Below are 26,686 nucleotides of genomic sequence, written 5' to 3'. Positions count from 1 at the left end.
TGGAGCGTGTGTCTGTTTGAGTGTACCCACCCACCCAGCTAGAGCGGTTGATCGGGAGCAGTTGTTGTGTGCTTTTTGTGTGTGAGTACTTGTATGAAATGCCCTTTTTTGTGTGTGTGTGTGCGTGTGGGTTTGCTATTATGGCAAACCATTATTCTGCACAAAATGCGGAAACAATTGCCGGAAAAGTTATGTTGGTGTCTTGTTTGTTTTTTTTGCCGCTTAGCTCAGTTCGGTTTAATGCCCACATGGAGAGCTACATTCTTTTTTGGCGCACAATATTTTAATATCCATCTACAACTACTGTTCAATGATACTTGTTTCGCGTGTACTTACTCACACTCAAAGTTTAGCACAAAAAAGGGTGGGGGGGGGGGGGGGTTTAAAGTGTTGCAATAATTAAGTAAGGTCACCATTCTGTTTTTTTTTTTCGTTGGTACCATCTACTAAAAAAGCTTCGTCGCAACATTGCTTGCAGTTTATCACGTAACATTAGCTCCATTCCGTGCTCGTGTCCGTGCTCCCCTTTGCAGCCGCTTAAAAGCATAATTTCCCCGCATTTCTAATCGACTGCAGAGCGAAATGCAGAGCGCAACAATGCAGAGGCGAAGCGTAATTGAATCAGATTGAGCCGTTTCGTTGCATCGCTGTTTTTTCGGGAGCTTTAAACAGGGCACTACTGGGCTGGAGCTGTTGGGAAACTTCTTCCCTTCACTAGCTTCGAAGCTTCGTTTGTCCTAGGGGACAAATTTATCAAGCTAGCTGAAAGCAGGAAAAAAAAAGAAAGCGTAGGGAAAATTGACGCAGAAAAGAAGCCATTTCTCCGTTTTCTCCATGTGCTTCTGAGCTTCTGATTAACCGTGTAAGGAACGTGTTCTTGTTACGCTTCGGCGATGGAGGCGCCCATTTTTCTTCATCCGTGCTTTGCTTTTCTTAGCCTCTCCGCAGTGATGGCAAAGTGGTAGTGTCCCGGAAGTGGTTGTATCCCTTCTCTTCCTCCTGCACCCAATTATCAATCAACTGGAAAGCGTTTGAAGGCGTACGAGGTTCCACCGAGCCACTCAGGGAAACCCAAACTGGGAACGTTTTGAAGTATAAGGCGCACAAGCGAAGAAGACTTATCAATCGTGCAGTTTATGTGATCCGTGTTTTGGGTAGGGTGGTTTTGTTTTTTTGGACGTGATGAAATGTTTTTCCGTGTGTGGTTGGTTGTTAAATTTGAAAAATGTGTTCCTGCTTATATGGTCTTTCTTTTGTCTTTAAAAATAAATCATTTATTAAGCATTCTTAACGAGAAAAGCGTCCGGTTTGAAACACCCAAAGCATCCTTCGCTTGGGAAGTAGTCGCAAGTCCAGCATTCATCTCATTTAGCATTAGATAATCAGTCCCTTGTTGCTGTGCCTTTTTGGCTGCCCGCTTAATGCACCATTGCCTTGGCATGCAGTACCGGAGTGGCCTACATACATATATTATGGATCGGCTTGGTGCTTCGTATCTGGAGCAGCGGTTTGACGTCATCGAACTCGCCTGCTGCTGTATCCCTTGTATGACCGATACACTAATTCGACAGGAGTTGCCGAAAAGAAGAAAAAAAAAATACAAGACATCCTGTTCGATGTCTTCAAAATGCGATCGAGACCGAGAGAGCAAGAGAGAGAGAGAGAGATGGGAAAAAACCACTCCTTGCTGCATATAAAAAACGGTCCCCGTACCGTACGAACTTTTAGCCTAACGAGCTTCCAGTGCTGCGTGCTGGTGCTGTATCGCTGCTTTGCTCGCTTTAAAACATTCCATCGGGAATTTTGCCCCGACTTCCATGTGCCATGTGCCATAGTGTGTGGAAGCAATTGCGAGAAAAGAAACAATTTACCCATCCCCCTTCACGGGATCGGTCGCTGCACCGTTCCATGCCCATTCCCCATTCTGTTTGCAGCACTGTGTACCGGGGGATAAAGGGGTGTGCTGTGCTGTGCTTCGGCTACTTCTCCGGAACGGCTGGGGAAAAAGAAGGAATGAAACAAGCGAAAAGAAAACAACGAAACAAGCGCGAAGGATGCCACAAGGGGGTCTCTTACGACCGGACGGACATCTGCATGGTCTGCGGCAAAAGCGTGTCTGCAAAACGGTTAGGTAATGGCTATTGCGGCGTTGGAAAAGAGAGAGAGAGAAAAAAAACTTGCTGCTTTCTCGCGGAACGGACCGACAGGGAACTCTGGGCAGGGTACGTAGCGCAGGCGAGAAATCTCCACCGAGTTAAGCTCCGCTTGAAGTCAGCACTTTAGCGCTTCTGGTGGGGAGAGGTGTGGGCCCATTGAAGGCGCCGTCTCTGCTGCTTGCTGCTTCCCTTTTCGCCATTTGCTTCGGAACGATAAATGTTTCCGAACCATCGCAAATCAGGTGATTTCAATTCGGGAAAATTTCCACTATCAAAACGGCGGTGGTGGTTGTGGTGTAAGTGGTGCAACAGAAGCAGTGACGGTTCGCTTTTCTTCGGTTTAGCGCTGCTCCGTTTGCTAACGTTCCGGCTGGGGGCTATGTAGAGGCGCGATCGTCTGGAATGAGATATCTTGCTGAGCGATAACTTTCAACGGTTCATCAATGGCAGTGGGGTTTTTGTGTTTTGTTTTGCATCTGACACTAACGCCAACAAGGCTGGCAAGTAGCAAGTAGAGCTAAAACGGGAAAATAGATACACAAAGACGGCTATATTATTTCAATTGTTGGTTTAGGTACGTCTCGTACAAGTATCTTACGGATTACGGCCTTCGAATACCGTCCAGCTAGGTTCCAGTAAACTTGCTAACCTTTTCCTGAAAGCAATCTTGGAATTCCAGAATTCCACTTCAATCGTACGCTGTTGTCCATTCCTCTGCATATGCTGCATAGTACAATTGTTAAGGAGGTCTGCGTAAAGGTTCCTCTCAATATGTTTACATGGCGTTCCCATTGCCAAGGTGGCACACTAATCCTGTTTCGCATAATGTAGCAAAGTCAGCTCTCGTAGACAAGCTACAGCCTCAACCATTCAGAAATAACAGGAAGAACTACCTCTAAAAAATACGTTATGAAATGACGCACTAGCGTAATTAATTTATTTGATCACTTTTAGTCGGAATGGGATTTTCGTTACTCTTACCGTACCAGTAGTCAGCCATTTTGGTGAGTTGAATTAAATTATTCACTTGACCTAGTTGCAGGAAGGAACCTAGCAAAAGTTTCGTTTTGCGAAAATGTTTGTGAATTTTTGTTTTTAACGGAAAAGGATCATCAATTTCGTCGAAGAAATGTCGGGAAATCGTTCAAGAAGTTTGGCAAATTTTGACTCTGGCGCTGCTAGCCGGGTGACCGCCATTGTACCATTGGGTGGAATCTGCATATCTTGAGGGTTGGATGTTGGGAAGATGCTTCTTGAACGATTGTTTCGGCGAAAAAGTCACAGTCGTGGAAATGCGTAACTATCATACTTTAACATACTGTTTTGTAATCCCAGTCACTGTACATACCCACTGAATGATGTCCGTCATTTAAATTCTCTTTGAAAATTTACTTTACCATTTTCTCAAAAGCCGTGCTCTCTCTGCCATTTTCTCCCTCTCTCAACCGTTCTGTCCTGTGTGGTTAACGTTTTTCCTGGCGGTTGCTATATTTAATTTCCGCAGCCTGCTAGAATAGATTGTACTATTCCTGCCATTGCTACACACAGCAACGATTGCTATCCTTACAGTTTTTGGCCAGTCCGTCCGTGCTTCGTTTGCCTCTGTTCTCTTGTCAAAGCGTACGTCGGGTATGCGTGCCGGGGCTTTTTTGTCCACTTCTCCATTTCCTGCACTAGAAGCTAGGAGCAAAAGGGGTTCTGCCGCTTCGGTGGAAGGCTGGTGAACGTTTGCTGAAGTGGAAAATTAAAACCGCATCAGCATCGCGTCCCATGGTCGCGGCCGACAGCTCATACAATTGCTCGGCACCGGGAGGAGGCTGGCCATAATAATGTACCCGCAGTTGATGATTGGCATTTCATGTTTGGTGTGCGTGACGGTCCTTTTGGTGACGAGAGCCGGAGCTGCCGGCGAAATGCGAAAATCCCCGCCCACAAGATGTTAACAGAACAGCTTGGTTTAGGTTTTGTTGTTGTGTTTTTTGGTTCTTGGAACGTATTGTATTTGGAGCAAGACATTCTATTCTTGTGTAGGAATAGGTTGCTGGAATGCTGTGTGTTCCAGTTTCTGGTAAGCATGCACGAAAACTTTCAAGGTCACGGCAATGTGCTTTGGAGCAGTTTTGGAGCAATGTAACTTGTAGCACGTTGTTGTATGTTCTGGCCTTTAAAAGTGACGAACAAATCATCTCAAAATAGTGAGATATCTATTCTGTAATGTCTTTCCCCTCAACCTCTGCTTGTCTTGTGATATTGCTGAGAAGTATTGCTACAATCTTGTACGCCACCATACGTTTACATCAAACCTGCACCACTATACGCAACACTCAAGTTTGACTGCTAACCTGCTGCTGGTTTCGGCTACTGCTGCTGCTGCTGCTCGCAACTCACCAACACAACCGTGCAAGCGTGTCGTTCGGCACGCGTCCATCGGTGAGTTGGTGTGCGAACAACGTTCGTCAGATTACGATGGAGACGATGTCCTGGCAACAGAAGGACTGTGCTGTACGTCACGAGAGAAAGAGAATACGCGCGAGAGAGCGAGAGACACTTTTATAAAACGCACACTCTCCAGCATTTTACTTCTCTGAAACTGAACTGATCCTTCTCTTTCTCTCTCTCTCTCTCTCTCTCTGCATGTTAATCTCTTTCTCACACACGAAACGCACAGTTTTTCTTGGTCCACAATACTGTGCTAGGGGATGCTGGGAAATTTCGCGAGTTTTCCACTCGCATCAATCCTGCCTCTCGCCTGCTGCTTTTCACTGGTTGGTGATGGTGGTGTATGTATACGCGCCTGGGACACGACACGGTGGCATACGCTTTTGCGGATGTGTGTGCAATATCGGCTAGTGTGTCGCCGGAACGCTCTCGGGTTGACGGGTTTTGCCAGTCCGTGTCAGGTTGGCGTCGGGAGGAGACGAATGTTTGACGCGGACGTTCACACTCTTTGCGGGTTTCACCGCTGGGTCGTGACAGTAATAGCCGGTGCTGCAGTGAAAGGTGAACGAAGGAAGGCACTGCAGTGTTACATTTAGAAAGGTGAGCTTAAGCTAGGAGCTGCTGAAGAATGGATCAGCTTTTTTTTGCTGCGATTTTAAACACATTTAGTGTCCAAAAGGTAGAGCGTATTTGCGTTTGAGGTTTGTGTCCATTCAATTTCTTCCTTTTGTGGTGTAAGGTTTGTACTTAAAAGAGACACTTTTTAAATAGACAAATTGAAACACACACAATCAGCTCCTTCGCAATCGCACCAAAAAGCCTCAATTGCCTTTGCAATTATTGTGAGTTGGTCTTGCTCGTGAACTCGGTAAAACGCAAACCGTTGGCCCGGATTACGAGCTTTGCCAAATTGGAGGTCTCCAAACCGCGCGAACTTGCCCTGCATTCCACGGTGCAATAGCCGGAAGCACTAACCGCAGTGTCGCGAGAAAACAAAAAAAAAATAGAGCATCGTTATAAATCCCTTAATCCGTGCCTGCCAATGTCATTTCCAGGGCAACCGGCGCCAAGGACGCATACGCGCAAGAGGGCGAAAAAATCGACCTCCTCACCCCATTTCATCTTTCGCTTCCTTTTTCTTCTATACGAACTTCACTTACTGGGGGGAAATTATAGCCTAACTTAAAGGCAGCCGAGGAGCTGAGCATCAATTGCAAAGAGAGCAAATGAGGGGAAACAGTGTGTATAAGTGTGTGTGTGGTGTGTTGGTGTGCCGTTCGAGTGGCGGAGTGAAGTACAGAAAGCTACCGGCAGATAAATATAGTACACGGCTATAAATAGAGCAGTAGGCGAGCCGAGTTCGACGTTCGACGCAGGGACTGCGATGAAACAGGGAGAGGAGAAAAAAGTGTAGCCACAAAATGGTACGGCATGCCGAAAAGTTTGTGCTCCAGTTGCCACCAGGCCCGAGTTCGACACAGCCGGTAAGCCGTTTTCGAACGGTTTCCAGCGATTTCTGCAAGTTCATGTAAGCGCGGGGCCTTCGATTCCGAGCGATTTTTCCGCGAATCTTCAAAGTTCCGTTGTTACAGCGGGCAAGCCATTGCAGTTTCAATTCAAGTTTGACTAGCCGAATATTGCTCCATGCTTGTTTTTACATAGTTCTAGCTAACGGAAAGCACGAAACTTATCGTTTTTTGAAGCTACTTACAATTAATGGTATTCATTTTATTTCCACAGAACTAGATCTCCCTATCGAGTGACGGCAAAGGACTTCTGTTCCGTTAAAAAAAAAGCCAAAGCAGGAAGTGTGTATGTGCTCGCGTGTGTGCTTGTGTAGTTTGTACAGTGTGTGAGTTGCATGTGTGTGTGTGTGTGTGTTTGTGAGTGTTGCTGTATATAAAAAATCGGCATCATTACGTAAGTTACTCTGGTGCGCCAACGTTCGAACCGAATCATCGCAGTAGGCTTCCCTTCGATTGACGGTGGCGTTCAGCGTGAAAGTAGTGAAGCTGAGAAATCAGTGCTAGTGATCGGAATGGCCGAGGACGACAGTCAGGGTACGGTGTAATTGTGTGCAAGTGAAGCATTCCGTGTGATGTGTGCTTAAATTAAGAGGAGAATTTAAAAGGAAGAATAACAAAAAAGAAGGATATATCCCTTTAGTTTTAGTGCGCTGTATCGTTGCTTTGGGAGTGAGCAAGTGCGGGTTGGGTACGGTAGAGCTGAAACGTACTAAATCCTTTCTCCCAAGCCCGTGCCAAACGTGATCCTTCTTTCGTGTTTTGCCCATGTCGGTCCACCGACTATTGTGTGCTGCTTAGTGAGTGCAGAAGCCAGTGCTCCGGTGATGCAGAAGAGAAAGTTGGAAAAGTTTCACTAGCGTACCGGTCCACCTTGTTCCACCTTGTCAGATAATCGAATGTCTGGGCAAGAGGCCACATGCAAAACGTACACACATCCAGCCCCGGAGTGCCAAATTGAGTTAGATCGACCGCATGTGTGTGTGTGTGGGTGAATGTTTGTGTGTGCGCGAGTGTGTCTAGGTGGTACCACTTCCTCGGGCACGAATCCGTAGCAGGGCGGCTTGCAATCTAAGCGAATTAAATGCTTGATCCGAGCGTGGAACAAGTTTACGCTCGGAAATAATTGAAGCCTCACACCTACCAGCTGGTGCTCAGGTGAACCAGAAGAAAGTGCGTGAACCGTTACGGCAGACCTCGGGTACCTCGAGAGTGCATCAGCTTTCTGTTCTTGTTCGTTCGGTTCGGCCGCTACGGGGATAATACGTTCGGAAAACTCTTTATCCGAACCTCCTGTGTGTGTGAAGCCAGGTGCAGTTTTTCTTCCGTCAGCTTTGGTTGCGGTGCCGTTTCATCCCGATGCAGGTGATGGTATGGTGGTAGCGGCCAGTGGTTGTGGATGGTCCGATGCCAAGCCGCGTGTCGTTGGCAGCAGATACACAGCACCGTGCGAGCGATTGCACACAGATCGTCACCGAGCAGGTCGGATCGTTCGTGGAAAATGCTCTGCCCCTTCCAGGCTGCTGACACTACTACCGCCCGTGGCACAGTAACTAGCGGACGCAATCAACGTATTGAGAGGTGAGTACAACTCGGTATTGCTGGTGTGGGTTTTGTGGAACTCGGGTGAAACGGTTTCTGAGGCCTCGGGGCCGTTCTGGATCCATCACGGTTGTGCAGCTTTCCTGACACTAGCGTCGCACAGCTCATCGAGCCAACCGATTGTTCCTGAGAATAGTATTTGTGCACCTTCTTGCATGAGCGGCGCCGTACATTGAGTACGGCCTCCCGACAGCGAAAGGTGTGTGAGTGGGCCGCCGTAATTAACCGCCTTTTTTCACACCAATTTCTGCCAGCTGTTGTTGTTGGTTGGGAGGAGTTTTTATTGTGTACCATGTAGAACTTCTTGCCCTGTAGGACCGTGCATGGAATAGGGTTTTTGGGGTCATGTTTTGGGGGATGCACAGCCACAGTCATGGGGAAATGGGCTTAAGCCGCGCTCGTGTTCCTACTCTTTCGAAAGGTGTGAATCACCTGAAATCGAGGGCATTGAGTGGTTTTTGTTGTTGTCTTTGCTCTGATTGTTGTGAGTGGTCCATGTAAGGTTTGGAAGTTGATTTTTTTCGGCCTAGCAAAGTTCTGTGGGCTAGCTAGCAGCAAAGCAGGCATGAATCGGTAAAACCCATCACCGTACTCATCGCCACTTGATGCCAGACTTTGGATGAAGTCTGGCGCGTTTGGACGCCCTGCAACTTCATCGAGGATGGTCCGTTTTTATATCCTCGGTCTGGTTTTTTTGCTTCCTTCAGTTGATGTTCACCGTGTCATCAACGATTCTACACATTTTCCAAACGAAAGCGTATCGGTCTATCTGGCCACGCTCGATCTCCAGTATGGCAACTGCGGAACAGCTTACATTGGCCGTGGTCGTAGTGGCTGGTTTTGTAATTAAGATGAAATGCGGTGCGGATGTTGTTGCGGTGGAAGATGTTCGACCCCTGTGAACTGGGGCAGCTGGGGCCAGCGTTGCTGTGCTGGTGCTTGATTATTTTATGGCCGTGGGTTAAGGATTTTTTCGTGCTTCGTTTCACTGTTGTAGAGGGAAGTTTTTTTCCTATTCAATTCTCCATCACACACTACGGATCATTTCATTCCGCAAAGCAATTTTGATTCGAGGCAGAAATGTGGTTGCTTTGGTAGATGTCTACAGTCTGTTTTCTGAGCCACGGTAGGATATAGAGTGAAGGGAAGAAGATATCTTGGGTGAAGGGACTAGGCCATATGTTAGATGTTCTTCTAGGTTCAAGACATTGTTCGTAGTAAATGGATTTTAGTGTGTTGAGAATAGGAAAAGGAATATTCAAACCATGGTTCTGTGCATAATCAAATGTGACGTGATTAGCAGTTACAAAGTTGATTAATTTAGTTTAAATGTTTGGATTAAAAATGAATTTAAGCTAAAATGGCGATTGAATTCTTTACGCTCAGAAGCACTTCCTAGGCTCACAAATAAGGATCAAATATTTGACTCAAGATAAAGAGTTTGAAAAAATACTTTTTTTTCTATTATGATCCGTGTTAGACAACACAATTCATCGCTCGTTTGACATATCTAATTTAACGAAGGATTTATTCAATCTTTCAAACTGCATTCCCTAACTCAAACGGATTTTGGTCGAACAGCTTTCCGTCAGACAAAAGATACAGAAAGTGTTTTCTTTTATGCATTTAATAGTAATATTTTTTTTTCTAATGTAAGCAATATCGGCTTCTCCTTAAGTAATGAAAAAAACACATAAAAATAATTATCCAAAAATACATTAATTTTAAAGCCAAACTGTTTTTTTTATTATTTATTTAGAGAATTTGATATTAAATAATCATTATCAATCATTATAACATAATCGTAAGTACATGATTGCACATGATTAATGGTTCATTACTGAAATTCATTCCAATTTCAATGGAAGCTGTTTTTTCAAGCAGACATTTTTGAAAAATTGATGCTTATCTGTGTTAGGCCCTTCAAAAAAAATCCAGTGAAATTGGACTTCAGCTATTGCATTGCATTAGAATGACGCGCGCAACGCCAAACACACATTGAAATCCCTGCCCAAGCAATCAGTACAATTTATCGCACTTTTGCTACCCCTGCACCATGCGGATTACTGGATGATATGCTGATGCTGATTTATTTATTAAAAAAAGGATTTTACGATTTGCACTTCACGCTGCTCAACAGCACCTTTCGCACATTTCGCTCTAGCAGCAGCAGCTACGTGCAACGTTTTAAAACGATAATATTTAGCGCTCGTAAAACCCCTTGGCCAGCGTTGGCCCGTCGTCCGGTCCGGTCCCGGGCATGAACCCGTTAGCGAATCGATGGAACCAGCGAAGCATAAATACTCTCGTCACATCGATAACGCTCCATAATCCTCGCCCGAATCTCTGGTCCATCCATCATCGCCGTGCCTCGCGCTTCAACGGGCACGTTGGGGGGGGGGGGGGGGGGGATCACTTTACGTCATCGCGGCAAACGGCTCCGCTCGTGGTACCGGTCCGTGTGCATACTACACTACACACAGGCGGAACACTTTATTTTTGGCATTATTGCAGGGCACCGACACCGTGATACGGTCTTGTCGACGTTGTCGACCTGCTCAAACAAATCCCCAACACACGCTCACACACACACACGTCTCCGGGCGTGAGGAGAGGTTGGAGGGGTTTTTTTGTTGCTTCTTCAGTACACACACACACAAAGTATCATTATCGACTGCGCCAACATCGCGTCATCGCACACGTATCGGCATCGTCAGCAGCATGATAATAATGCTGGGCCCCCGGGTTTCCCAATCCGTTGACCCTGCGGAAGGCTTACTGCCGGTTAATGAATGGCTTGCAAGGAATAAAAGTTTAATAACCCCTTTTATGCTGCTTCCTTCGGTCGTTATGATTGATAATGCTTGCTGGGGCTGGTGCCGCATGCATCGGTATGGCTTTCCCGCACAAGGATCCTGTGCCATCGGTACCCGGGGAGCGGTGGAAGCGATGGTGCGGTTGTATGTGGATTCTCTCGCTTCAAACAGGGCGACACACAGGACAAGGGGAGAGGGCAGCATATCGTTCCCGGCGACTCTTCTTCCGGCATTGGTTTAGGGTTCCAGGTTAATACCAGCTTGGCTGCACAGGAATCGTCACAACGCTTCGCTGGAGTTTGCTCCAAAGTAGGTTCCACTGTATTTGTGAGGAAAAATAGAATCCAAAGGGCTTTAGTATGTGTGCTACAGTGAGTGACATTGATGGAGCGTAGTACGGCGTTTGGTCGAATGCTAAAGATTAACACCAGGCAAAGGCGAACTGCCGGGCGTGGCGTACCAAACCGCAATGATCCTTGTTCCCAAAGAGCTCGCCATCGTGTATCGGGGAAGGATGGAGCGCTGACGTTGGTTCACGAGAAATGTTTGAGGGGGCCAAAATCAATCCATCATTTCATTACTTGTGCTAGTGAAATTGGGACACGCTCGCATCTAAAAGGAATGTGCTGGGATGCAGAGCGATGGAAGCGCAACAGACGAACATTTGCATACTTTCCAGCACGCGAAGATGCGGGGTGATACGGTCAGAATTGATTCCTACAAAACTGTCGTTATGATCCGTCTCTCACACTGCGTTTGATGTAATGCGATGATTGATGCGTTTTTTTAAATATAATAAACTGTGCATTCACCTTAAATGGCCGGATTTTCTCGTTAGCGGAGTAACAATTGACGCATATTTTACAATTTAATTAACTTACTCCACAACGGCTAACGACGGCCATTTTGTCGTGTGGTTTGGAAGCTTCCCTCCCATGTGGTACATTGTTGATGTTACTGTAGATACTTGCAATTTGCCATCCGAAACGTTACCGACTGCAGGTACGCTGCTGTGATTCAGACCGGACAGTGTGATGTCAATTTTTGCGGTTCACCCGATACTATTTCCGGCAATCGATCCTCATTAGAAACGGCACATGTACGACTGTCCGGGCTTTGCCGATATGCTTTCCGTGTAGCACCCGGGATGCAACCGGGCCGTGTTACGTTACATGATGCATCCGGTGCAGCAGCATGTGAAACGTTAGCTATTTGAGTTAGTTTGACACAGTTTCGATTGAAATATTGAACGATGCGTTGGGCTTATGGTGGTGATGGTGTGGGTTGGCGCTTGTTCCAAGTAAATCAATCGTTGTGTTCCTGTTTGGTGACCATGTTTCCCCAGCTGGTGCAAACGATGTGTGTTTGCCAAGCGTCTGCGTGTGTGCTGAATGACAACGATCTCGAGCTAGCAAGATGAAACATTTTCGCTAATGTTTTGCACAGTACGACAGTGACAGTTTGTTTGATGTGCACAATGGATGTTGCATTTACTTCTGGGTGCTAATTTCTAACTACCTACTTCTATTAGGATTTGAAGTTTGTTTGTAAAAGTCATTGGAATAGAGCCTCATTCGTTTGGAACGTTTAAATGTGGTAATGATGTTAAGCAAGTTGAGCCGATTTAGTTGTAAGCTTTCGTTAAACTATTTGTAGAGTTTAAAAGCATTATTTTCATTAACACCAGCCAACCATAATATGCTGGAGGAAGAATTAGTGCTTTTTTGAGGCATACAGTACCACCCAGGATTAAGAAAAAGCTCTATCAGAAAACGAAATAAAATTATATCACGGATTTGTAATCTTAAAGCCGTTGTTGGTTTAGGATGACATTCAAGAACGGACTAGCTCCCAAAATTGGGAGCCCAAAAAAGGTACTCAACTCAGAGGAACACACGCGTTTACTTCTATTGTTACCACACAATCGGGAGAAAGAAACGAGGACCCGAACAGCGCTGTTGAAAATTCAAGCGCTGAATAAACAATCCAATAGGGTTTGCACAGAGCAGGTTGTTGTCGGGCGGGTTTTTTTTATTGTTTGGGAAAGTTGGGGAAGGTTTTTAATCGGATGATTTGATTGACGCGGAAGTGTGATCGAACTTTCCCAGCGTTCCCGGGGACCTCCCGCAACAATGTGTGGAAATGGTCATTTGATAGTTCCAGTGGAATAAATTATACGTGAGAGAGAAAAATCGATAACAATTTATTTTGGATTGATGCAAACGACAAAGTTTGCCCGAAGAATGTGTGTGGGGGCTGAGGTGGAAGATTGAAATTTTATTGAATGTGTGTCTCTATTTGCTGGCAGTATTGCGTATCCGTCGACTCGAGCAAATGAAAGATTGATTGCTTCTTCGAGTGGCCTTTCGATAGAAGAAGTTACGCATGTAAAGTGGCGCAGGCAAAGAAAGGATGGTTATGTGAATTTTATTGAAATTGCAACATTTTGTGTCCCTGTGAAGTAATCGTGCAGGAGGGACGTATATCCAAATAACAAAGATATCTAAAGCCTAGCACAACGAATCACACTAGAACGATCTGCAATAAAACGACAAACGCATCAACTTCAAAAGCTAAAAATAAAGTCGTAATAGATAAGCCCAAAGATAATATGTTTTGCAAGCGCCCCTCAATAATCTCTCTGTGGGTATGGCGCATCGTTATGAAAAACGGGAACATATTTACGTGGTAAGATCGTAAAATCCCACAAATAGCTTCAATCTTCCTACGAGCCCGTATAATTGCATGGCCTGAAGCACCTAGCACGTTAAACCTTCTCCCTCGGTCCGTGCTCTCTGGGCACTCCCCGGTTGCTATTGTTTATACTGTCGAATGTTATTTGTAGGCCGTAAGCAACTCCAGAAGGATGTTGTTAGCGAACCAAAAAACAAAAAGCTCCTCTTTCCCGCGCTACGTGCCAATATTACTTTCGTAACCGCTGCGAGAGAGATGGTTCAAGTTCGAGTGCTTGCCGAAACAGGCGCGAAAACCGACGATAAAACCATCGGCCGTACGGACACTGCTGCTTGGGCTGCATGATGAAGGATGGTCAATTTATCGCAGCAATCCTCCCCCTTTTCCTTGCTTCCATTCATTGCGGTAACCACCGAAATGAAGATTCAAGCCAAATCAGGACAGACTGTTGTTACTTTTCGGCTAAGTACCGGAAGGACCAGCTACCGGAAAATAGCGTACCAGCGCGTGTTGGTCGGTTGGGTCGCTAGCCGGAGGACAGCCGGAGTGTGCGAGGAAATGTGCCGAAAATTAATTTTGCCTTTATGGCCGGCTATATTTCAAACAACAAAATAAACCATAATGAGAATTACGAAGCTCTGGGGCGAGGCGCTGCTGCACGCGGACGGTAGCGCGGCACAATGGTTTGGCAACCCCCGACCACCACCGTTGGGCAAATGGGGCCCGGTACCGGGACGGCAGTTGGTACTCGTGCTCCAAGGAGTGTGAACCCGTGTGTAGCAATAAATATTAGGTTCGAAGTTTTTAATTGGATTTTTTATGGGAGCTTTTACGAAACGCACTCTAAGCGTCGCCATTTTTTATCTGTGTCCGCGCGTGTCGCTACGCTTCGATCGAGTTAGGTTCACGATTAGACCTGCGATGCGGGGCTTTTTTTTTAATGTATGTGTTTTTTTTTAACGCTGACATCATTGTACCAGTCAATAATTAACTACAACTGATGCAGCGCATAAATTAGGTATGATTGTTGTACATTAATATAATTTGTTAGGCATGAAGGATTCAATCGAGACACAGATTTGCCCAATTGAGGTTTTATCTTGAAGTGCCAGATGATTTGATTTTAACTCAGCACAGACCTTCGGTAAAATCCAATTTCCCCTGTCATCTTGCATATGAAGAGCTTATATCACCCAATTAATAAGATGATCATAACTATAGTTTGAAGAGTATAACTAGACGTTTGAAGGAAAAAAAGACAAACATCAAAGCCGGACTTTGCTCGTGCCGGATAAATGATAGAGTACTAATGTTAATTATTTCTAATTAAAAAAATCTGGAACGCAGAATCATAAAATTTTTGAAAACAATAAACAAATGAAAAACGAACTCAAACTTCTGAAACTGATTGGAATAATATAGGGGACTAGGATAAAAAAAATTATGCAAATTTCTTACCAGAAAACATTCATGAAAATACATTTAAAAATACAAAATTGTAAAAAGGTAATTTGATTTGTTATTTGGAGTAACAAACATATTGATAGCAAAAAGAAATGAGCAAAGAAAGGAGTGAAATGAAACTACTACTACGAAATATATTCCTCCATTGACAACTTCATTTAGAAAAAGACATTCAAACCAACATACATAAATTTCAAAACATTTGGCTATAACTGATGTATTGTTTAATATCTGCAAAAAAAACATGATAAAAAGGCAAAAACAAGCCGTAATGGAATTGTGTTGGGAAACTCCTTTTAAAAACTGTTCTTAAAGAAAACAGCACCAAATTAATCACAATCAATCTTACGTTTTCAACCATTGGAAAAAAATGAAATTGGCCTCTCTGCTCCCTTTCCTCTCCATTTGCACCCATCTTCTCCGACAGATCCATTCAGTCAATTTAATAGTTTTTGACGGATGGTTTTTGCGCACTTCGGGCCACGATAGATCCGAGCACGGCACACGGCAGAACAAGTACCAGTTTTACAGCTTTTTCGGCACACTGCACTGCGCTGCTCGCGCGGTCGAAGCGGGGAAATGAATAAAAACTTTCCCACGAAAGTGCAAACAATTTAAAATTTCCCTTCTGCTGCCAGCGCTGCTCTGTGTGTGTGTGTGTGTGTGTGTGTGTTCCTGCAAACCAGATCCAGGCACGACAACAGTGAACGATCCCTTGAAGAAATTCGTTGGCAGTTGCCATTTTTATGTCGATAGTATCCCCTTGCTCCTCTCCCCTCCCAACCGATATCAACGAGGAGGTTTTGGGGATTTTGGAACAAATTGTGCCATTCCTGTCCCCTAGATCCCTTGCCGTCCTTCTCTCCCCCACCCTTACCTTACGGATGGACTGCGAAATAAAAAGTCATCAGCTCGTAAATTGGATTTATTTCGTGGTTATGAACTTCTTTCCCTGCACGATCCCTCCCATGCTCCCACAGTCGAGCATCACCATTTGTGGTGGTCCGGCCAGTCCTGCTTTTCTTTTTAATCCCGGGCTTAGAATTTATGTACACTTTTTTTGGTTTTGTTTTCATCATTCGCCCTCTGTATTACACACTGCCTCGGCACGCGGACGCTCTTTCGCTTGTTGCTGTATACGGAATGCTGCGCTGTCGTGCAACAGCGTAGTTGTGTTTTTTGTTTGTTGCTGTGGTACACCTGAGCAACAAATCTACCCACTTCTAATTGAGTCTCTTGGCACTATGTGTATGTATGATGGTTCAACTGTTATTTTTTGTGGTTGTTGTTGATCGAGCTTTGCTTTTATGTTTCCCTACATATTCGTCTCTTTCGCTGCCACTGTGAGGATGGCTATGGAAGCACTTCGGCATCGCCACCGGTGCTCGGTGTGTGTATTTGCGCATGTGTACACTTCCACTGACCGGTGCCAATTGAGTTTGCTTCCGCTTTTATGACTGCCGTACGGTTGCTTGCTCCCGGTTGAGTGTGTGCGCGGCGACAGCTGGCAGCTGACCCTCGGGCTTGTGCGCGGCAGATGCACGGCACAGGGGAGCAACTTAAAAAGTCACCAAAGGTGGAGCCTTAATAAGGTATTTGATATTATTTGACATGTATTTTCTTTGGGCCACGATGGTCATGGTTGCTGCGGCACCATACGCAGCAGCGGCTGGGACCACAGAGAACAGTCGGGAAAAAGCAATTTCGTACGAGATTCGATTTTCCATGCCCCGGAGCAGAAATTTGATCACAACAAAAACAGTGCGGTCTGTCAATGGAACGATTTATCTTCCAATTGCCTGGTGGATCGGGAAGTGACAGGCTGAAGGGAGAGTTGGATATAGAAAAAAACACAACACTGTCAGGAATATCATTAATGGTACCACTGGGACTGTTGGATATTGAAAAGTTCGTAGATATTCGATGTAGCTGTGAAGGTTGCCATATTTATGTGTTTTGCGATAGTACGTCTAGTGGGGTGGGTTTTGTTGTTGGTGCTCCCATTTAGGGGAAGACAAGCCGAAGCAAGAGAAGCATAGCAATTGCCTCGTACTGCACGGAGGGGGCACTAATTGGGCTTTAAATATTCCCTGCGGGGGCTTGAAACTCAACAAGTCGAACGTCATTGGAAGGAAGCATTTTGGACAGCATAGACGTTGTGTTTTATAGGACGTTGTGTTCATTTCTTAATGCCCAAACGATTAAAGAGAAATGCGACGAGATGCTTGATAATTGCCTCATGGGAGGGAAATTTTATATTTTAAAATATAAAATTAACTTCTGCGAGTACTGTTCGCTCTGGAATGGAGATGGTTCGCTGCTATACAATGAGAGACGAGTTAAGTTAGCAAATCCTCAACAAATATAATCTTCTAATGTCTTCTACTCCAATGTATGAGAAGAACAGTGATGCGATAAATAAAATAAAAGAATCAAAGTACAATTTTAATGAAATGTAAAAATACATTCCAGATAGAAAAATATTGTTGTGCCTGAGAATGATTAGCCACTAATGACAAAATATGTTGTTTATAGAAAAATTCGCTAAAAAAAAAACTTTAAAAATTAGATTGTTTACATTGCGTCTTTTGATTACATGCTTGCTTAGTTTGACATCACGTTTTAAACAACATATCTTACATTCGTTTTTTTTTCCTGCTGAGTTTGTTATGATTATGGAGTTCGTCGTGCATTTTTTTGTGTTAATAGAATAGTTTAATCACACAAAGTATTGAATACTCAGTGTGTAAAACAAACGTAAGGAAATTTGAAATTATACAACAGCATGTATGCGTACCTTAAACGTATGACCAAGTCGGTTACATTTGAATGGACAAAAGTAGGGAATGAAATAACTTTGAGAATAAAGGGGGGTACAGTTTTGTGTTATAAGGTGCTATACTGTTATTTATAGGGCTACACAGTAACGGTTACTAGGATATCTGGTTTTGAGAGGAAATAATTTTTAAATGTTTAATAGTAATTTAGGGCACATAATTGCTAATGCTGTTCAAAGTAAAACTTTATCATAGCTGAACCTTAGCTTTATTGGTTACTTTTTATCCCCAATGTTAAGCTCGTACCTCGTTAAGTCAAAGTATGATTTGCTCGGCAAGCTAATTCGGCATGAAAATGAGATGCATTCATGTAAACTGTTACCCGTGCGCACATTCTTTCCAACCAAATGTGAAGCGTGTGGAAAAGTTTGTGCACGCCCACGGTGCCCTTTTTGTGTTGTGTGCCGAGCGCGTGGATAAGCATGAAGTTGAGTCTGCGGAAATTATGCATTATGCAAAACAGAGCGCAAACACTCACATTTGGCGGGTGCAATAATTTCACACAACCCGAAAGGCAAATATAATGCATTGAAATTCAACGTTGAGAGTTTCCCCGAACCTAACCGAACTAATTTTTGCTGAAGAAACGCTGCACAAACCGAGCACAGATGGTGCAATTGTCTTATACCTTAGTGCCAAAACAATGAGCCACCGTTTGTAGCAGGGTGTGATGCACCTTTTGAAGCATGTAGCCAGCAGAATGGTAATCGCACAATTTATGTGCCTTCAAGACTTTCAGAACCATTGCAGATGCAGCAGGTTGGCACACTAACCTCACTCGAACATGCCACAACATAATGGAAATCCATTGTGGCATGTTCTGGGTGTTGATTTGTCCCCACGTCTCTCTTCCTTTCCTCTTCATCTCTCTCGGTTAGTGGGGAAACTAATCGGGTAGGCATCTCTCGGTGATTGCCATCTGCTCTGCCAATATCATCCTCCCTTTCCCTCCTCAAAAGCACACGCGCTAAACGCTCGCTTACGAACAGGAAAATGGCACGAGCTTTTGGGAGGGCATGTTGCCAACGAATCTCGGCAATCTATGGTTATGGGGCTCGACATACATCGGCTTCCCGCACTGTTTTCCTGGCCCTCCACCGCGGATAAACCATGTTCGCGAGCACCGGACCGGATTTCGGGTTTGCGCGTAATCTGCCCACAAGTGGCGAGCAGAAGCTGAAGCGGTTTAAACCTGTGGTTTGCTGCAGACAGCAGAGCAGATGAGCATCACAGGCTCTAGCACCATCGACAGTGGTGTGGTGTGGTACCTTCGGATGCAACAGATATGTCCAATCCCCGTTGCCCAATCGACGGCTTTTAAGGCGAGCGCAAGATAGGGGATAATTTAGTAAATCTTCACCAAGGTATCGTCACCAAGCTTCACCTCTTCGGTCGGGTGTCGGGTTGTTGCGCTTTGCGATGGAAGTATGCCAAAAACGGCAGAGGATACACGACAACGCGGCGTACATCGTTAGCTAAACTTTGCTACAACCGGAACGAACGCTCGTGTACACCATGTGCGGCGGTTCGCATTCTTGTTCCTCATCGGACTAGCCCATTCCTAAGGCACAAGACCTTCCCCTCAATGTGTCTTACGCCCGCACCACGCCCGCAATGCTTTTGCCAGGATTAGCGTTAACAATGCGTCTTCCGCCTTCCCTTTTCTCGCCTTTCTCGTTACAGTTAGCGGCCATCATGTCAACAGCCAAACGGCTGGTGCTATCGTTAAGAGGTCGTAAAGAATCTCACGGCACCGCCGGCACCTCCTCGACCCGGCTCGTCTCCGCCAACAGCACGTCGCCCGGCCACGAGCTCGACGAGATAGCGGTGGTTTCGGTCGGCGCCGAATCCGGCCACGTCTCCTACGGCAGCTTATCCCTCGGGCACACCAATGGACCCCGCTACATACCAGGTAAGTGGTGCGCTAGTGTGCTTGTTTCTGTGCGCCTCATTTTCACCCCCAGTTTCCCTTACCACCTCACCGAACAACTCGCAGACATACAGTTTTTGTTCGTCGCAAGAAGGCAGAGAACACAACCGGGCGGTGGTGTTGGTACGCCTCATCAGCATCATTCTTTGGGAGGTTGTACTTTTTTGTTGTCGTTGAGTCGCTGCGCTCCAAAACTGATCCCACTGCTGGTTGGCCGTTTTGCTGCACCTTTCACCCATAATCAACGGAGCTTAAGGGGGATAATCATTTTTCACACGCTCACACGTTTTGTTTCGGGTGCTGGAAGTGTTTCTATGAGGAGGCTATAATGCAAGAAGTACAAAAACTCTATCGTGTCGATCGAAAGTGATTTGGGCATCGTTCGTGGCCGCCTCGGGCAGCCCAATAAAACCCACACGGATGCACCGACCGTTTTTTGGCAACACACACACACACACCACACATACACATAGACGCGGGCATCGCTTTCCGGCATAGCCATACCCTGCGTCATGAATGTGCAGCCACGGGCGCGGGACCAAGCCGTAAAAAGTTAAATGTCAATCAAATTGGTGTATGTGTGTGGTTGTTAGCCATTTTGCTAAATTGATGCCAATTTCTGTTGCTGTTGCATCATCCACCCACTACACCCCACCACCTTTATCTTCACCAAATCGTTGTCATTATCGTCTGCACCATCGCCATCATCATCATCATCATCATCGATTGTGTGAACGATTCCCGGCGACCGGGGTTAGCCCGTTAACCGAAACACTTCCAGGGAGTTTCCCTTCCTAGCCGCTTCGTGGGGGGGGGGGAATGGGACGTGTTCTGGTAATTTTCATAGTTGCAGAAGTTTCCCTGCAAGTGGCAGTAGCGTGTGCGCGCGATTGTGTTATTGATGGTTCCTAGGCTGTGTGTGTTTTTTTTCGTTTGCCTACTCCCGGATACTCCCGGAGCCACAAGAAGTTTTGGGCCATTTTTATGGATGAGTTTTTCTTATGTTTTCCCATCCTCCGATTTCCATCGATGGGGAGCTGCCGTCTGGAGAACTATGGCCGTTCATCGTTTAACGAAATCAGGAGCACACTCTCCCTCTCCCTTTCTCTCTCTCTGTTTTGCTTGATGTCGATCTTGAAGCTCAATTAGGCCGAATGGTCGTTAAGGACAATTGGTTTTTGCCATTCGGGAGCCACCAGTTTCAGTTTTTTTGCTGTTGTTGTTGTGTGTCGTGGTTGTTATGACCATTGTTAACGATTGGAAAGAGGATATGGACACAAAAAGCGGTTCAGATACGTTCGTTCTGAAAGCTAAACAAATTGCCTATATGTTAGAGTAGAGTAAAGGTTCGTTGCTTACATTCCACCTCTTGTAATCTTGACTGGTTAAAACGTTAAACGCTGGATGGTCGTTGATGTAATTTTTATTTATTCCATCCAAACGATCTTGTTTTAATGCAATTTGCCATTAAAAAACAGTAGAATTTCCATGTTTATAACACCTTTCCGCTGGAAGCTGTAATACGTTCAATTAAGGTTAGCTGCAAGCGTTAGTCGCCCAAAAAAATCGAACGCAAATATTCGCTTACCACGCTTGCCTGGTTTCCACGGTGGATGCAAATAACAAAAAAAAACCCTACCACTCAACGACAAAAGCTTCGGCACCGGAAATATGCTAACGGCCATGCAACAAGATTACAGCGACGCCTTTCCACACCCGCACGGTCGCACGATGGGCGGGAAACCGTTACCGCGCAGCGCGAATGGTAACCAAGTTGCATCGTTCGAGCGCTTCGGCTGGAATTAGTTGCAATTAATTTATTAAATTCATTTAACCTGTTTTTCCCTGCGTCCGTTGCTTTTCCGTTAGCAATCAGCGGTGCCACCCGCCATCCAAAGGTGTTGACAGTCCGCGTTGTCGGTGGTTATTGGCCAGTGTCCGGTGTATGTGTGTTTGTGTGTGTTTTCCCAGTCCTATTTTTCCTCACTGTTAGCTTGCTAGCATGGGTACTTTTAGAGTGTTATGAACTGGTACACGCTCAGTGCAGCACACCAGTTTGCGAAGAGGTGTCAATTTCCCTTCTCGCTGCTGGTGCCATGGTGTGGGGAAAGGTGCGCCGAAGGTTCGGTTGGCGGTAATGGGACTTGTCGGATGGGGTAGGATTGTTGTGTGTCGCTTAACACCTGGCCGTCTGATGATGTTTCTGATACTCGGGGATGAGCCGTTCGGATTACAACAACCGCACTGGGACGGGCGTTGATGACGACGACTCGACGACTGTTTGAGGTTTTGCGCCAAACTGACCAGAAACAGACCGACCGTGTTTTGCGTCTTATTGCGTGAGTGGCGGGACGGTGACGGGACGCTTGTTTGATTGGCTGGCACAAGGGCTGGGCTGGGCTTGGCTTTGGTGGTAGTGGTGATGGTGGTGATACTGCCACGCACAGAGAGGAAGAAAGAAAAAAGAAGTCACCGTCATATGGAGGCAGGCAGGCGACATACGAGGCAATTAACTTAATTAGAGATCAGTTAGTATCTGTCAGTTGAACAGTTCATTACCTTTTATCGACCGTATTGTGGGTGCTTGGAGGAAGTTTGTTTGGTCGGTGCGTTTAGCGCGCTGCCAGTACGGTCGAGTTCGACGGGTCTGGGAGTATTGGGAGAGCTTCGACACGATATGGTCATTCGCTTCGTTGCGTTTGGGGCTTTTAATTAGCATTGGTGAGTAAGTGTTGTGTCTCGATGCAGTTCAGGGCTTTTGGCTTTTATTTTTAATGTTGATGCCAATTTTTGGAACGATATGTAGAGAGTCCGAGTGAAAAGGGAACATAGTGCGGGAACTATACTGCTGAACTCCATAACGGTCTTTCGCGATTGCTGTTTTTATTCAGATACCAGACCGGCCGTATTTTCTACTTCTATGAGATTTGATTTACTTAGACTAGATTAGATTTGAGTAATTTAATCCCAAGTTTATATTTTACATGAGATTCAATTACTCAATATTTCTTTCTTTTGGAGTTTCATAGCAAAAGGATGACCTTCTCCAATGTGTTATATCTTGATAAAAGCATAACATGCAAAATAAGTAATCTCCTTTTCAAGAAGCTAGCGCATTTATTTTGTTATTAAGACATTAGGATTCATTTGTAGGATTCATAAAAATAAATAAATATGAATAAATAGGCGTGCTTGTGGCATGGTTTTTTTTTTGGAGTTTGAACACAATGTTTAATCTCAAGGATTGTATTTTATTCAAACAGAAACGAAATGAAATCATAAAACCTCCCAGAAGGTTTAATTTATGTTATCAAAAGGCTTCTCTTACTTGAATAATTGAGATCTCATGTATCTAGTACATCTTGCATAGTTATGTAGACTAGATACACGGCTCCTTTTATTGGAGGCTTCCATCTGTAACAAAAATAGTAAAACACCAAAAATGTGTATGAAATGAAGTGCTTTTGATTGAACTGCTAAAGTACACACCCAGCCGCCAGCATAACATTCTATCGCGATAATCGTTATGCATGCCACGTAAATTATTCATTACCTCAAGCAGCTCGCTCCCGAAACGGAAGCAAGAACCAACACCACCACGGCGAATGAGCTACGACGTTGTTCTAGGCTTGATTGCTCACGGGAGGTGCTACTTGCGGGAGTTTTGTCGGATAATAAGCAGTGCGCCCGGCGCACAGTTCCTTAATATAATTACAGCCCCATTTAAGACACTCATTTGCAACTATCGCCCAATCAACCCCTTCTCCAGGGAATCGCGAAGACGAAAGAGGGGTTTGGCTTTTGTGCGCTTTCAATTCTATACTACCATTCCCTTCGCCGCACAGAATCAGTTCACTTCGTTGTGCCGAACACTTGCTCCCCGTGCCGGATAAGCTGCGCGGTTCCGAAATGAGCTTCAGTTTGGGAACAACCATTAAAACTGTTCCCTCCCCCAATCCGCCAACAAGTTCCGTTGTTCCAATTTGTCCTTGTTCGAGGGTGGGTTGAGGTTCAGTTTTGGAGGTTAAGAAGTTGTCGGTGAAAGGGGCTTTGAACACAACTGAACCAACCGCCAAGAAGCGTATTGAGCGACTTTACGAATTTGATCCTTTTCCGCGGGGAGGATTTGGGGTTGAGGAAAGAGTTTGGTGCTTGGCAGTTTGGGGTGCTGAAAACCCCCCAAAAAAACGGGTTTAAAAAAACTTTGCACTGATTCCCGCACCAGGTCGCCCGGGTCCGGGTGTCGTCCATTTTACCGCACAACACTGGCGACACTGGCGAGAAGAGGTCAGCCCGAAAATGTATCCCATTACACAAAGGCGAAACGACAGCGAGGTCGTCACCGTTATCGCCCTTGCTTCCTTTCACCTCGATCCCTTGCTTCTTTGTACGCCGTTCGGCGCACGGTGTCGTTGTCTCCATACACACACAACGCAGGCCATCTTCGACGTCTCGCGGCATCGTGATAGCGCGTGGGCGTAAAATTCATTAAATTTGCATAATTACACAATTCTACCGAGGAGCCAACCGGCACCCCAGTAGTCGAGGCGGAAGTTGCACCAGTCTCACCTTAGTAACCGGGCGGATGTGGCGAGAGACAGAGAGAGAGAGAGGGTAAGAGTGGCAACTTCGCCATAACGCGACACGCCGGCCAAGCTTCGTTAGGGTTGGGCAAGATTTACTGGGGCCCTCCAAATACAAACCTGCGTCGCACCGCACCACTGAGTTGAGCCTCCACTCCCTCTCACCCCGTTGGTGCAGCTGATGGGTTGACGGCCAGGATAGGGAGTGGTAGGTCCCTTCCGAAGCACCTCGAAGGGGGTTTTTATTTTTATTGCTGCCCGACGAGCGAGCGTTGGCGGAACGCAACCGAAAAGCATTTCATTTCAGCATTGCTCCGCGTGCGCTCGTCGGCGCGGGTGTCAGTTACCCGTTTTTTTTAGCCTGGTCTCCTTCCCTGGCCATCATCATTCAGTGTGTTCTCTGGTGCACCTTCTTTTTGCTGCGTTGAGGAAAATCGGGAGCGCGAAATGAAAACGGGAATGTTCACAGCACAGCCACCTCCCTCCCGTGTGAGGTCGGGAATGGCCGTCGTAGCAACGGGCGCCGGCCGAAACCTGGAGAAGATGGGATGATGTACCAAGCGGGGGTGAAAGCTGGTGAGAGTATCCGTTTTCTATTTACCCTGCGGAAAATGGAAAATGTCGCAGCCGTTGATGGGTGGCCTGGCCGCACGGTTTTGTGCGGCGTTCGTTTTTTTTTACCGCCGTTGCTTTCTCGCGTTTTTGGTTCGATTCTACATGGGTCGTTGAAGGTGGATTGGGGGTGAGCCTGATGATGGCAGAAAAGTGAAGGCCCGCAGGGAAAGAAATTGTAACCGTTTGCGACGATTACATCATCGTCGTCGTCGTTGTGCTTCGTTTCAGCGGTGCGCTAAAAATAGGTTCCAGTCATCCAGTGTCCTTCACGTGGCAGTGGGTTGGAGGTTCGGGGAAAGGGTGAGTTTGAGGAAGAGTTGACGAGGGGGCTGGCGCTATGTCAATGAGTGGGCACGGTAACAGATTGGAACGTTGGAATTGAAGATGACGATTTACGTCTCGCCAGAAGTGAAGGATGAACGCAAGAGCATTATTGATGAAAGCTCTAATTTTCCCGCTCTCAAGATTTTAACCAGTATAATGCTGTAATATTGCTGATATCATCGACGTACTCTGCCAGCCAAAATGTGGTTTAATCGAACGCTGAGGGACAGATGATAGACGAAGTTAAACTTAAAGCAAGCTATGGGGGGTAGCTCTGGTTCTCTTATGGGAATTTACAACTTTTTATATTGTACAAAGACTTTGAACCTGATGCCCCGCCAATGTTATACAAATGAGTTAGCCGAAAGGTGTGTCGTGTTCCCGCCCTTGCCAGAGTAAAACAAATCGGTGTACCGTCCTGTCTGTCAGTTCTATCACACTGCGCCAACTACGTAGACCTTTCAGCTAGGGGGGTTTTTCCCCCAGTTGAAGGAAAACAGAAGCTCCTGTCATCGTCCTCTTTCACCAGCTAGCTTTCTCATTCCCTGACGCAACCCCTTCTATCCAATCCAAAAGGACCAAAAAGGACGACTTGGCCTGAGCTCTCTGCAGAGCGCCGTACACAAAGGAACGCAGTGTGAAATACGCTGACAACTTCATATCTCGAGTATATATGTATGTGTTTATCTGTGTGTGTGTGTGTGTGTTTACCCTACAGCATGAGATGTATGGCACATTGCATATTTCACTTCTCTCGTTTCACCTTCCCCGCCCATCGCTTTACCCAACGGTTCCAATTTTGGAGTGGCCTCGGAGTGCGCCAAAAGAAATTAACCTCTGTGGGACCATTTGCTCCGGCTCCGGGTCCTCTACACACGCCGCTGCGCCGAGAAAGACTGGAAGCAGCAGCCCGCTGGTCTGAGCTGAAATGGGACCACGCCGCGGCACTCCCCAGCAGTTCGCGCGCGCTCTGTTGCTACTTGGCGCCGCTGCGCTGAAAATGTAATTAAATTAATTAACAGTGGAAAATGAAAAGCTTTTCCCTCCCGCTCGTGATGCGAAGCACTCTGGCTCGATGAGCCAACCGGCACTGCGTGCTGGCTCATTGCTGCTGCAGCTGAACGTGAACTGGAAGAAAGCATACACAGACAGATACGTATCGTCACAAAAACACATTCCCGACCGAGTTGGGCAAGCATTTGCGCCCTCTCTCTTTCTCTCTCGGTCGTTCGTTTTGCGCTACGGTTCGGCGAATTCAAATTGTTGGGCCCTAAAGATGACCTCGCTGCGCCGAGTTGCGCCAAGGCTCCCTGGAGGATGCTGGTTTATTTTTTTGGAGTGGCATCGTTGTCCAAACACGCTCAGTGGTGCGATAATGAGCTTGAGCATTAATGCGGCAGGTGAGCTAGTGACTGTTCGGACCGGACGAAAGGTGGTAGAGGCGATGACGCCATACCAATTCTCGACTGACTTGGGTATTTTTGGGCATTTGGGACTTTTCAAGTTCCTGTTCAGTGTTGGGGAGTCGTTGAAGTACAGCGAGACACGCCACGGCATGATCTGATCTTGAGCAAGTCCCAACCGTTTTGTCATCCTGTTGGGGTTCAAGTGTGTAAAATAAAGTACCCGTCGTGATAGAGGAAGGATGAGCTACTCCCGTAGCATTACCATATCATCGGAAGTGCTTGGACTCCCCCAAACTT

The 26,686-nt window shown here is 46.0% G+C and overlaps 1 protein-coding gene across 14 annotated transcripts in view; it reads left to right on the top strand.

The window, feature by feature from the left end:
* LOC4576205 (cyclic nucleotide-gated cation channel alpha-3) overlaps nt 1-26,686 on the top strand; it is a 99,291-nt gene that overhangs the window by 13,494 nt on the left and 59,111 nt on the right. For 12 of the 14 annotated variants that reach the window (XM_061642790.1, XM_061642802.1, XM_061642799.1 and 9 more), the window contains exons 2-3: nt 6,336-7,699; nt 19,215-19,443. In XM_061642790.1, coding sequence (XP_061498774.1) covers nt 19,227-19,443 — 217 coding nt within the window. In that variant the 5' untranslated portion in view covers nt 6,336-7,699; nt 19,215-19,226. Of the gene's footprint in view, nt 1-5,015; nt 5,196-6,335; nt 7,700-19,214; nt 19,444-26,686 lie in introns of those variants that run through there. The other 2 variants (XM_061642791.1, XM_061642801.1) reach the window with 2 other exon arrangements.

The sequence above is a fragment of the Anopheles gambiae genome, chromosome 2 (genome assembly GCF_943734735.2).
Source record: "Anopheles gambiae chromosome 2, idAnoGambNW_F1_1, whole genome shotgun sequence".
In the NCBI taxonomy this organism is placed as follows: Eukaryota; Metazoa; Arthropoda; class Insecta; order Diptera; family Culicidae; genus Anopheles; species Anopheles gambiae.
The sequence above is the reverse complement of the archived record's forward strand: the minus strand, read 5'-3'. Positions and strand labels throughout refer to the sequence as shown.